General features: G+C 39.6%; 1 protein-coding gene across 4 annotated transcripts in view; it reads right to left on the bottom strand.

The window, feature by feature from the left end:
* Positions 1–13,033, bottom strand: part of ADGRG4 (adhesion G protein-coupled receptor G4) — a 114,714-nt gene that overhangs the window by 52,404 nt on the left and 49,277 nt on the right. For all 4 annotated transcript variants that reach the window (XR_008478841.2, XR_008478842.2, XM_035288871.3 and 1 more), the window contains exons 7-11: positions 12,104–12,143; positions 10,524–10,573; positions 8,861–9,024; positions 6,437–6,569; positions 4,152–4,270 (exon numbers count right to left, since the gene is read on the bottom strand). Coding sequence is in view for 2 of the 4 variants with exons in the window: in XM_035288871.3 (XP_035144762.3) it covers positions 4,152–4,270; positions 6,437–6,569; positions 8,861–9,024; positions 10,524–10,573; positions 12,104–12,143 (506 nt within the window). In the remaining 2 variants the exon portion in view is untranslated. The remainder of the gene's footprint in view (positions 1–4,151; positions 4,271–6,436; positions 6,570–8,860; positions 9,025–10,523; positions 10,574–12,103; positions 12,144–13,033) is intronic.

The following is a 13,033-nucleotide window of genomic DNA, read 5'->3' as shown; positions in this document are numbered from 1 at the left end:
TCTTTCTTTTATATTGTATTCATTGTTCATTAAGCCCCTAATTTACAAGTAGAATAGGATTCTTCCAAAGATAATAAACTCAATAATTTACTTTTCAGTTATATACATTACAATCATCATCCAATTGTTCTTTAACTCCATGGTAGTTTTCTAGATATAAAATGACTTCTCACAGTCAATTTTCTAAAAATCCCAACAACAATTCTGTTGTGGTTATGACTGTTTGTTAACTTTTTCTTCCACAAGAAAAAATTCTATTAACATGTCTAAAGAAAATGTGTCACTCAGAAGGAGGGAGGTCAGCGTGAAACACAAACTCTCCGTCTTTCTGCCCATTCCCTTCAAGCTGTAACATTTCCTATTGCCCTGACTCTTGGTTTCTGATCTAGAAATCATCAGAGCTGTGTTTCCTTTTCTCATTCTTCTAGATAGTCCTCAGCAAGGATCTAAAACTTGCATTCTCTGTAAGGAAAACAGGTCTGAGAAGTTCACTGCCTCAAGGCCAATTCCCTGGCCCTTCTGCGAGGTACTGGAATGCCTGTTCCTCAATTTCTGACATTTCACTATGGGAGGGACCCATTTTATGTAATACAGTCATGTCTAGCAAGTTGTCTATGAGGAACAGATTCAGTGTCTGGTGAGAGCTCATTTCCTGGCTCATAGACGTCCATTTTTTTCACTGTAACCTCACGTGGTGAAAGGGGCAAAGAAGCTCTCTGGGGCTTTTTTTATTAGGGCACTAATCTCACTCATGAAGGCTCCATCCTCATGACCTAATCACCTCCTAAAGGCCTCATCTCCAAATGCCATCACATTGGGGTTAGAATCTCAACGTATGAATTTTTGAGGCACACGAACATTCACCCTATAGTATATGCCTCACCAAAGGAGACATAAAGATGGCAAATGTGCATATGAAAAGCTATTCAACAACATATGTCATTAAGGAATTGCAAATTTAAGCAACAATGATATACCACTACACACCTATTAGAATAGCCGAAATCTAAAACACTGACAACACTAAATGCTGGAAAGGATGTGAAACAATAGAAACTCCCATTGCTGATGAGAATGCAAAATGGCACAGCACTTTGGAAGGCAATTTGGCAGCTTCTTACAAGACTAAACCTACTCTTATCATACAATCCAACAACCACACCTTTTGTTCTTTACCCAAATGAGTTGAACACTTAACATCCATACAAAAACCTGCACACAGATGTTTATAGTAGCTGTATTCATAGTTAACAGAACTTGAAAGCAACCAAGACGTCCTTCAGTAGGTGAATGAGTAAATAAACTGTGGTACATCCAGACAATGGAATATTATTCAGTGCCAAAAAGAAATGAGCTGCCAAGCTATGAAAAGACATGGAAGAAATTTAAATGCACATAACTAAGTGAAAAAAGCCAATCTGAAAAGACTGCATACTGTAAGATTCCAACTATATGGCCTTCCGGAAAAAACAAAAACACAGAGATAGTAAAAAGATCCGTGATTGCCAGGGGTTGGGAGGAAGGAGGGATGAATAAGTGGATGTTAGAGGACTTTTAGAGCAGTGAAAATATCCCATATGACACTGTAATGGTGAATTCATGTCATTATACATTTGTCCAAACCCACAGAATGTACAACAGCAAGACTGAACACTAAAACTATGAAGTATTGGTGATAACAATGTATCAGTGTAGATTCAATTGTAACAGATGTACCACTCTAGTGGGGAATATTGATGGTGGGGGAGTCTGTGCATGTGGTTGGGGGAGGGTATATGCTGGAGCTATGTACTTTGTGCTCAGTTTTGCTGTGATTCTACAACTGCTCTCAAAAATAAAGACTATAAAAATTAACAAAATAAAAAAAAAGTTTTAGCTAGACTGACCAAGATAAAAAAGTGAAGGTACAAATTACTAAAATCAGGAATAAAGGTGCTCTGGGAGGGCATTACTACCAGCCATAATCTAAAACACGGACAATAATCATAAGTGTTTACAAGGATGTGAAGAAATTGGAACCTTCATACAGAGTTGGCAGAGATGTAGAATGGCACAATTGCTGTGGAAAACAGCTTTGCAGTTCCTCAAAAAGCTAATCATAGGCTTACCATATGACCTAGCAATTCTACCCTTCAATGTATACCCAAGAAAATTGAAAACGTATGTCTACACAAAATCTGTACGTAAATGTGCATAGCCAGATTTTTAATAATAGCCAAAAGGTGGAAAAGAAATGTCCATCAACTGATGAGTTAATAAGCAAAATGTGGTATGTCTATATAATGGAATATAATGTAGCCGTAAAAATGAATGAAGCAATGATACATGCTACAACATTAGATGAACCTCAGAAACATTAAATGCCCCAAATAGGCACAATTCATAGAGACAAAAAGTAGATTAGTGGTTGCCCAGAGCTGGGGTTGGGGAGAAATGGAGAAACTGCTAATGAGTACAGGGTTTCTTTTTGGGGTGAAGATATATTCTGGAATTACTGATGATGGTTGCACAATCTAGCGAATATCCTTTTAAAAATCCACTAAATTGTACACATTAAATGAGTGAATTTTATGATATGTGAACATCTCCATTAAAAATATCTAAACTATATTGAGATATCGATCTCTGCTTATCAAATTACAAAAAGATCCAGAAGTCTGATAACAAAATGCTGTGTTGATGGAGGAATTGTGAAAAAGGCACTTTTAATACCTTGCAAATGGGAATCTAAAATGTTGTAAGTATTACAGAGAGCATTTTGACACCATCAGAAGTATGATTGAGCCAGCAATTCCACGTTCAAGGATGTGTGCTTTAGGTATACCCTTCTTTCCCAAAATTGTGACATATGTGTAATATTCTTTGAAGCAGTGAGGTTTTTATTTTAAAGAGGTACTCTTTATTTTGAATCTCTTTTACCTTATAATATGAAATATGCTAACAGTGTCACAAACCAAAATAAAAGCCAACATGGTCTACAAATGTATTTTTGAAAGAAATGCAACCTTCTAGATTAGCTGCTTAGGCAATGCCATCTCTAAGGCATCTTATACAACATCAAAAATGGAAGTTCTTTTAAAATATGTTATACTATTTTCCCTACAATAAAAAAACCACAAAAATAGTTGTACAGTCATGCTTTCAAAGAAAAATGTTACTAACAACCTAAATACTCATCCACATGAAACAGGTTAAATTGCTAAATTGTGGCACATTTATTGTGGTATAATACCATGCAGCAGGGGAAAAAGAATGAGGAAACTCTTTATATACTGAGATTATATATATTTATAGACAATAAATTTATATATTTATATATGTATTTATATATAATAAACTCTGCAATATACTATTAAGACAAAAAAGCAAGGTGAAGAATAGTGTGTATAGCATTCTCCAGTTTGTGTACAAAAAGTGAGGGCGAGTATATGTGGATGTATACATATACATGCCATTATGAATGCATAAAATGTCTCTGTGGATAGTGACTGAATGGCTGAGGTCAGCAGTGGGAGAGACATGTTTTACATATACTCTTTTTGTTTTTTGAATATTGAACTCAGTGAAGTATTACCTATTAATTTCTTAATTAAAATTAATAAAAACAATAATTAGCCAAAAAAGTAAAATAAGCCCAGGCGCGGTGGCTCATGCCTGTAATCCCAGCACTTTGGGAGGCCAAGGCAGGTGGATCCTGAGGTCAGGAGTTTGAGACCAACATGAGACCAACATGGTAAAACCCCGCCTCTACCAAAAATATAAAAACTTAGCCAGGCATGGTGGCAGGCACCTGTAATCCCAGCTACTCGGAAGGCTGCGGCAGGAGAATTGCTTGGACCTGGGAGGCAGAGGTTGCAGTGAGCCGAGAACATGCCATTGCACTTCAGCCTGGGCAACAAGAGTGAAACTCAGTCTCAAAAAAAAAAATGTATAAAACAAAAACAAACAAAAATCACTGAAACACTGATAGTCCTAACATCTCATGCCCCATCACCACCTCCACCAACATTAATCATCTTGGTTCTGAAATTGGATTTTCGTAAGGTAGATTTTCCTAAGTGATGTTTTCCTATGCTGTCTTTGGTTTGAGGTCAAGTAGGCAAAGTAATCAAAGTTCCATAATTTGTCTTATATGTACAGAACAATCTTACCATCACTTATAGTAATATTAGCAAGATCCACAATCTTGTCAGGAAGTTCTTGAAGCAATTTGCATTGTTTAAACTTTGGCTTTTCCCACTGAGATTTGCCTGTGTTGATGCTGATTAAACTGAAAAAGAGAGAAAAGAGCTTTCTCATCAGAGGATGAGGCAAGGATAGTCTTAAAGCAAATGGTAACGGAACGGGTGTATCCTTGGCGTGCCTTCTCCTCGCCTGTCCCCAGCCTCCTGGCATAGTGAGCAAAGGTGGGAGCCTAGTACTACTTTGTGAAATGAAGCAATTTTGCTATTAGGAGCAAGTGAATCTAGAATCAACATGTGGGAAAGGGGAAGCGGGATGGATAAACAGGCAAGGGAGATGGGAATGGGGCATGGCAATGTTCCGCTGGCCAAGAGTCAAGGCAGAAATACTGCTCCTCTAGACATGACTCTTTACTCTCACTATCCCTTCTTACCCTTTTTAAAGGAGAATTTCCTGTTGGAATGTGGTCTCTATCTCAGCATATTAACTGACTCAAAACAATTAGTATAGAGTCCTCTACAGCCCATTTTCCTTCATCATCCACCCTCCCCAAATTTAAACCAGTTCATTTCGGGAGGCCGAGGCCGGTGGATCACGAGGTCAAGAGATCAAGACCATCCTGGTCAACAAGGTGAAATCCCGTCTCTACTAAAAATACAAAAATTAGCTGGGCATGGTAGTGCGCACCTGTAGTCCCAGCTACCTGGGAGGCTGAGGCAGGAGATTTGCTTGAACCCAGAAGGCGGAGGTTGCACTGAGCCGAGATCGTGCCATTGCACTCCAGTCTGGGTAAAAACAGCGAAACTCCGTCTCAAAAAAAAAAAAAAAAAAAAAAAAAAACCAGTTCATTTCAAGTCAGCTAACACATTTATTGAGCACCCACTCTGTTCTAGGAATGTTAATAGGTAGCACAAACAGGGCAGGGTTTCATCGGTCCCTCAAGGAGCTTGTAATTAGGGGGTTTAAAACTCGAAATGTAATTACTCGAGACTTAGGGCAAATATAAGATGAAAAGCTGTAAAAACAAAACTGAATCTACCAAACCACCAAGGAAAGAGATGTTACTTTCAGCATTTGAGCTTGGAGGACAAGGTAGAAAGGACAGAGGTAGAGAAAAACCTCTGTCCCCAACCCCAAGAAGGGTAAACAGCACAAGCAGACAAAGAGACACTAGGAAGCTTCGCTCATTGAGCTCAGAACAACAAATGGCCTTTTTGACTGGAGTGTACGGTACAGGGAGGGAGAATGAGTGAGGCAGCAGGAGAGGAAGCCCATGGTCTGATGGACTATATTGAGGGGTTTGGACTTAATTCTTGGGGCAATGTCAAACTGGAGCAGGACGGTGGCATGATGGCAGCCGTACTTCAGGAAGATCACACTGGCAGCAGCGTGGGGTACAGTTGGTGGAGCAGGCAAGGTGTACCATGCAGTTAGATAGCAAGGAGACTGCTCTAAGAGTGGGCAATAAGGGCTTGCACCAAGGTAGTGGCAGTGGGGTTGGAAAGGAAAGGCTAGATGTGGGCTCTGACTAGGACCGTCAAAGCTGCAGGAGTTGCCGACTGATTAGACACAGGGAGGAGAAAGAAAGTCCTTGAAGTTGCTTTCTAAAAGAGGGCTTTTTAGCTTCTGTCAAAATCTGCTGCCCCTCTAGTCTTGCCCACTTAAGTTAATGGCATAAACCATGAACAGCAGAGAGTAAGAAAAGAGGGCTGATGATTTTAAAAAGGAAAATGATAAAGTCAACAATAGAAGAGTGATTTAGTAAATTACTATGGCCCATCAACTAGTTTCCAAGGCCATTTTCTTTTAGATGAACATTAAGATCATGAATGTAAAACATGGAAAATGTTTGATAAACCACTGAATGGAAGGGTAAATTGCATTATTGATATGAGGACAGTGATTACCACTACATAAAATTTAAAGGCATATGGAGAAAGGCTAGATGAAAAAAATACATGCCAACCTAAAAACAGTTTCGTTCAGGCAGTGGGGGTATGGGTGAATTTTTCTCTTTTGTCTTCTTGAATTTTCTTCTGGGATGATGGGTAACTTTTACCTTTTGTCTCCTTGAAAATTTTTCTTATTATGTTGGATGTGTATGTTCAAACAGGTCCAAAAGGTAATAGACAGAAATATTGGCACTAGAGATGGAGGAAGGGAGCACGCTCAGACAAATGACATAGAAACATGTCCCCAATTAAGCAGATCTTTGTGTATCTAAATTAGCAATTAGAACTTGGCCTGAACATACCAGATTCTTGTGGCGTTTCCATCCTCATTTTTTATGCATCTAGTTTGGGCTGTCTCTGTAGGGTTGGTTAATAGCCACTTATATGTCCCTTTGTATTTAGAGAGGGTTTCATCAGCTTTGCAGTTTCCAGGCTCTACCGAGAAAATGAATGCACATTTTAAAGGTCAAGAGTCACTGAAAAGTATTACGAACATCCATTATTAAAATTACTATATAACAATATAATATAGTAATATATTATATATTATTATGAATGTTATTACTATGCTGCACGTGAAGATCAGCAAATTAAAAAGCAAACGTTTTCTACCTTGACATTTGGACCAGGACTTATTGAAAATATCATTACATGGAATGTTTTTTTATTAATAATAAACCACCCAATATAACTGCATATTTAATCCTTTTCATTAAAACAGCCAGTTGATGAGAGAGGTTTTTCTAAATTGTTTTGTAGAGATGGCTTCTTGCTATGTTATAGAGACTGGTCTGAAACTCCTGGCTTCAAGCAACCCTCCCATCTCAGCCTCCCAAAGATCTGGGATTATAGGCGTGAGCCACCTCACCTGACACTGTTTTGTCTTGTTTTTAAAACAATACATATGAATTGAAAAAATTCAAGCCACACATTGGAGTGCAGAGTCAAAAGTCAAAAGCCCCCACCTACCAGCTGCCCAGCTTCTGAGATACCCACTGTTATCAGTTTTATGTCCAAAGACGAGACTGTAAGCCAACTTCTCTCTCTGGAATGGCCCCCTTCTTAATGGACTCTGGGATAGATTTTGTTTTAGTAAACTCAGTGTATCTGAAATTATCAATATAGACAGGGGAGGTCTGTTTTGTTTGTTTGTTATATGAGGTTTCACTGTGCCACTCAGGCTGGAGTGCAGTGGTGTGATCATGGCTCACTGCAGCCTCAATCTCCTGGCCTCAAGTGATCCTCCTGCCTCAGCCTCTTGAATAGCTAGCACTACAGGTGTGCATCACCAAGTTTAGCTAATTTTTTATTTTTGTAGAGACAGAGTCTTGCTTTGTTGCCCGGGGTGGTCGCAAACTCTTGACCTTAAGTGATCCTCCTTAAGTGCTAAGATTATACATGTAAGCCACTGCATGCAGCCTGGGGCTCTGTTTTTGATGTTGGTGCTGAGGGACAGGGCAAACTTCCACAGACAGCTGCTAAGGCAAGGTTTGGCTGTCACATGAAGGGAAATGTGACCTGGGCTAAGTCTATATGATAAGTTCCTAGTTTTTACTGAGCACTCGCTGGGTTTGATGACCCTGATTCTGGAAATCTTTCCCTCAAGTGTTGAGAGTGGTGTGAGAAGTGGCCCAGCCAGCTTTGCTCAGCCGTCTCAGTCTCCATTCTGAGTAAGGGTGAAAGGTGCCTTCCTCTCACTCTTAGGACACATTTGTTAGTGTCATGTACGTGGTGGACTCTGCCTGTGGCTTCAACACGTTTCTGCCCTCCATTTCACTCTCACCCCTGCACCATCCCAGGCTGCCCTCTGATACTTAATCTATTGCCACGGATTGTGCATTCTGATGCCTGTGTGTGTTATCTGGCATTAGAGCTATGTGAGTTCAATGATTTCTACAGCAGTCTATTGGGAAAAAGGAACAAAGCTGTACTGGGAAGGAGGTGGAGTGACCTTTTAGTCTTTCACTTTTACCAGGAAAGCTTTGCTAATCAGAGAATGCCCATGATAGAAATCTGGGACAGTACCCAGATCACTTGCCAAGATGTATAATATGGCTGAATCAATCAATAAATTAGCAAATATCTATTGGGCATCTATTGTGTGTTAATGAGGAAGCTCTTTAATTCTCTGAGTATTTATGCAAGAGAGAAAACTCTCCCATTCTACTGATGGACTGACCATTGCTAATACCCAGAGCTGACCAGAGACTTTGGTAACTCCTCCAGCACTCTGTTCTTCCATAAGTTCTTAAAGGTAGAAAGGTCATCAGATCAAGTGGGTACCAAGAATATGGAAAGGAACATAAAGATGACTTCTCTCCTTTTGGAACTCAGAATCCTTAACCAGGCATACATTATGACTTTTGTAATAAAAGAAGTAAATTTGTGGCCGGGCGTGGTGGCTCAAGCCTGTAATCCCAGCACTTTGGGAGGCCGAGGCGGGCGGATCACAAGGTCAGGAGATCGAGACCATCCTGATCAACATGGTGAAAACCCATCTCTACTAAAGATACAAAAAATTAGCTGGGCATGGTGGCTTGTGCCTGTAATCCCAGCTACTCAGGAGGCTGAGGCAGGAGAATTACCTGAACCCAGGAGGCGGAGGTTGCGGTGAGCTGAGATTGCGCCATTGCACTCCAGCCTGGGTAACAAAAGCAAAAAAAAAAAAAAAAAAAAAAAAAAAAGAAGTAAATTTGTACTGCAATAGCCACCCCCTAAAAAATTACCTAGTTTTTTCACTGCAACATCTTCAGAGTTTACTAATAACATCAATTGATCCTGTGTGAAGTTTCCGTGCGTGAAGTTGCCACATATTTTACTTTTGATTTTGCTAATCAATTCAGAGGATGCTAAGGAAGAGCTGGCTTTTATGATGACCTGACAAACACAGCTACAAATCAGAATAAAAAAGAAAGATTGTTGGAGTTATGTCAACGAAGTGCAACTTTGCCTGCAGTGCTGAAATTCTGTACCGCTGATGTAATTGGTAGTTCATAAATGTCAAACATTTTACAGCTATTAAGTGGACCATCCTAAGAAGTAATGGAAGACAGCATACTGAAATGTTCCGATAATTTTCTCCTATCCAAAACAGACAATGCAAAACCTACTTTCAAAAGAATGGTCAGAAATGTATTCATTGTGCTGAAATTGCTAGCCTTGAGATTTCTCTAAGAGTTTGTAATAATTAAAAGAGAAGATGGAGTTCTCATTATTTCAGATAGAACCTTTTATTCTCCTGGTCTCCAATTTCCCCGTCATTAAGAAAATAGGGCAAAGAGGCACATGATGCTCAATTAGTCTATAAAGAAGTGTTCTGAAGAAGGCTCACTTCTATAGTAAGTAATAATGATGATAATGATGATGGTAGTAGCTAACATTTGTGAAGCTCTTCCTCCACATGTTCTCACAACAACCATATGAGGTAATGCTATTATTATTCCCATAATACAGATGATGGAACTCAGCCTCAGGGAGGTAACGTTTCCCATGGTCACAAAGGCTCAGTCTTTATGACCACTAAAAGATCGCTGACGAAAGGTTAGGGCTGTCCTTGACTTCATCCTCTATGCTCTATAGCAAGATCCTCAAATATTCTGAATTCCTTTAATATTCCATTAAGAAGCACATTTCGGATTTTAAAAACTTACCTATATCTTTCTTCCATTTCCATTTGTAGATACAGCTTGTTGAAGAACATATTTACTAAGTGTCCTGCCAGCTGCAAGTTAGACATACCTGCGCTTGCTCAAAACTTCTCTCTATGTCTGATCTAAGTGATGTCTCCCCCTCCCCTGATCCATATTTGGTGAAGTCCCTGCTCATCCTACCTCCTTCCTTTGGGGCCTATCTCTTCTCAGCTTTCATCTTTCCAGTCCGCAGAGGAGTCTTCATTTTAAACCTCTCCTCCTGCTTGCAACAGACCCTCTACTCCATTTCAAAGACCTCTTCATCAGTCTTCTTTGGCTATATGTTCTTCCTGATGTGCATCGAACACATCAACAATAGCCAGCATTCTTGGAGGAGCTGGACCACGAGTCTGAACAGAACTGAAGCTACTTTCCATGTTGTTGCTGTTTCCAACTTCTCTGTTAAGTATTTCATGGACCTTTTTGACCACGGCAAACACTTCACTCCCCTGACCCAGACTATGACCACCCCATTTTCTCTTCATCGCAAAGCGACAGCAGGCTGGCTGCTAGGCTGTGCCATGACCAACCGAAACAACATATTTCATGAAGGCAAGGGCCTGATTACAGCATCTGTGAAATAATCGTTGGGTACTTTGATCTCCTTCTGACAACTTTGGCCATCTGGCCATACATATGGAATTAAATAGAAGGAAAATCAGAACTAAATGTACCCGCTATTAATAAACTCAGTTCCTACCTGTATGGTACATAGGAAATCGTAGCCATTCCTTGTCCTCTCTGTTCCAGCTAATGCAAAAGAAAAGTTCATAGTGACTGAAATCTTTAAACAAATGTCACAACTGAGTACAGGGATTATTGTTAACAACAATTAAATAATTATGCTTTACATTTATGTAACCCATGGCCATCTACAAACTATCTTTAAAAACATCAATGCATTTACTCCTCACACCAACCCTGTATGGTGGGCAATGCAAGGATTGTCATCCTGTTTTCTACATGAGGAATCTGAGTCACAGAGAAGTTAAGTGGTCTGCCCAATACCACACAGCTGACAAGTCACAGAACTGGGAGCAGAATCCAAGCCTTCTGGATCTAGATATTAACATGCTCTTGACACTATCAAACATTTACTATGTTCTAAGCCCTGTGCTAAACACTTAACATAGATTATCTCATTTTATCCTTCCAACAGCCCTCATCTTACAGATAAGGAAACTGTGGCATGGAGAAGTTAATTAAGTTGCCCAAGTTCTCGTAGGCTGGAAGTGGGAAAGCAGGGGTTCCAACCCAGGCAGCTTGACCCATTATCACCAAAAGGATTTTATACCCGTTATTGACAGGAATTTTAGTTATGTTATCTATAATGTGTTACGGCAAAATTTCTGACTCAGCTATTTACAGAAAATATTTTTAATGTCAATGGATAATTTGGAATGCACTACAGGCTTTTTGTTTTTTAAGAGACAGGGTCTTGCTCTATCACCGAGGCTGGAGTGCAGTGGTGCAATCATAATTCAGTGCAGCCTTGAAATCTGGGCTTATGTGATCCTCACACCTCAGCCTCCTGAGTAGCTGGGACTACAGGAATGCATCACCATGCCCAGCTAATATTTTTAAATTATTTTTTGTAGAGATGGGGTCTCTCTATGTTGCTCAGACTGATCTTGAACTCCTGGCCTCAAGCAATCCTCCCACTTCGGCCTCCCAAATCTCTGGGATTACAGGTGTCAGTCATTGCACCTGACCCCTGTACAGTGGGCTTGGTTGTATTCCGTATCATCAAAATATTTAAGTCATACTTAAGTATCTAAAAAGCTGTGTGCTTGTTACTCATTTTAGAGTGTGCTATTGTAAAGTTTTGAGGCAGTGCAACAAGAACTGAGAATTGGGGCAAGGATTATGGGCGATAGTTTTATCACACTCTGGCTTCAAATCTGGACAAATAGAGGGTGGATTTGTTGTGTGAATGCCAGTCTTGCAAACAATTGTGTCACTCTTGGAAGAGCTAGGCTTTTTTACAAGACATCTACAACTAAGAAATTCATTTACCATTTACAATCCTCGAGTCATTCCACACTCTTGTAGACCAGAAAATGTGCCTCAAAAAGCTGCCAAATGGATAGTTCAGAAAAGCAGGAGATGGTTTTCTTGATGGCTTTTTATGTAAACCCCAAAGGAAGTAATGTAATTTGACCCCCAGTTGTCACAACAGAACCTCGCCTGATAGTACACACTTGGGTGGAAGAGCTATTGACTTACATCTAATCAGGCATAGATAGGTCACAAGTAGATTCATTCTGAAAAATTACTTACAATAGCTTCATCCATGACCATCTCTTCCTCTGAAATGTCCCTGTATCAAAAGCATTACAAAAGTATAGGAAAATGAAATATAGAATGAAATATAGTACCAAGTATACAGGGTACAAAATCAGGAGAAAGGCAACTCTGAGGCAGAACAGTAGACTCCTCCCAGCTTGAAATTCAAATAATGCTGAGGCTCCAGAGGAACGCTTCCAAAGGGCTTGCTTATTATGTGCACACCAAAATGGTAGCAAACCTTTGACTTAGTAACCCTGCGTCCAGGAATCTATGTCATAATGGTAACAGCAAAAGTGCATAAAATGTACCAACAAGTAGAAGTTACTCAACTGTCCATCATTAGATCACTGGAGGAAAACATCATGGCACAACATATAAAATAACATATAAAAGAATTCTCTACTGTCATTAAAACAAATGAGCTATATCTGCATGTATTGGCCTGAAAAGGCATACATGATGTTTATTATAAAGCTTGAAAAGAAAGTTGTCCAACAGCATGTGGAGGAAAATCTTATTCTCTTAGTAAATACAGGAAAACAAATCTGGAGAAACCAATAAAATAAGCCGTTAACAGGAGTTCTGGGAGGGATGGGAGAAGACAAGTATTCAGAGATTTTTACTATCATGTTGCATATATTTCTGTGAAGCTCTAAGATTTTACAATGGTCACATGTAACTTTTATAATAAGGAAAAATAATAGACACAGTTTTTCAAAAGAATGTTGTATACCTGCAGACATCTCTAGTTTTGTTTTAGTAAGTTATGGACTGAATGTTTGTGTCTGCCCAAAATTCGACGTTGAAGCCCATTCCCCAGTGTGATGATATTAGGAGGTGGGGCCTTTGAGGGGTAATTAGATCATGAAGGTGGAGCTCTCATAAATGGGATCAGTGCCTGTGGTGGTGATGATGGTGGTG

The sequence above is a fragment of the Callithrix jacchus genome, chromosome X (assembly GCF_049354715.1).
Source record: "Callithrix jacchus isolate 240 chromosome X, calJac240_pri, whole genome shotgun sequence".
Classification (NCBI taxonomy): domain Eukaryota; kingdom Metazoa; phylum Chordata; class Mammalia; order Primates; family Cebidae; genus Callithrix; species Callithrix jacchus.
The sequence above is the reverse complement of the archived record's forward strand: the minus strand, read 5'-3'. Positions and strand labels throughout refer to the sequence as shown.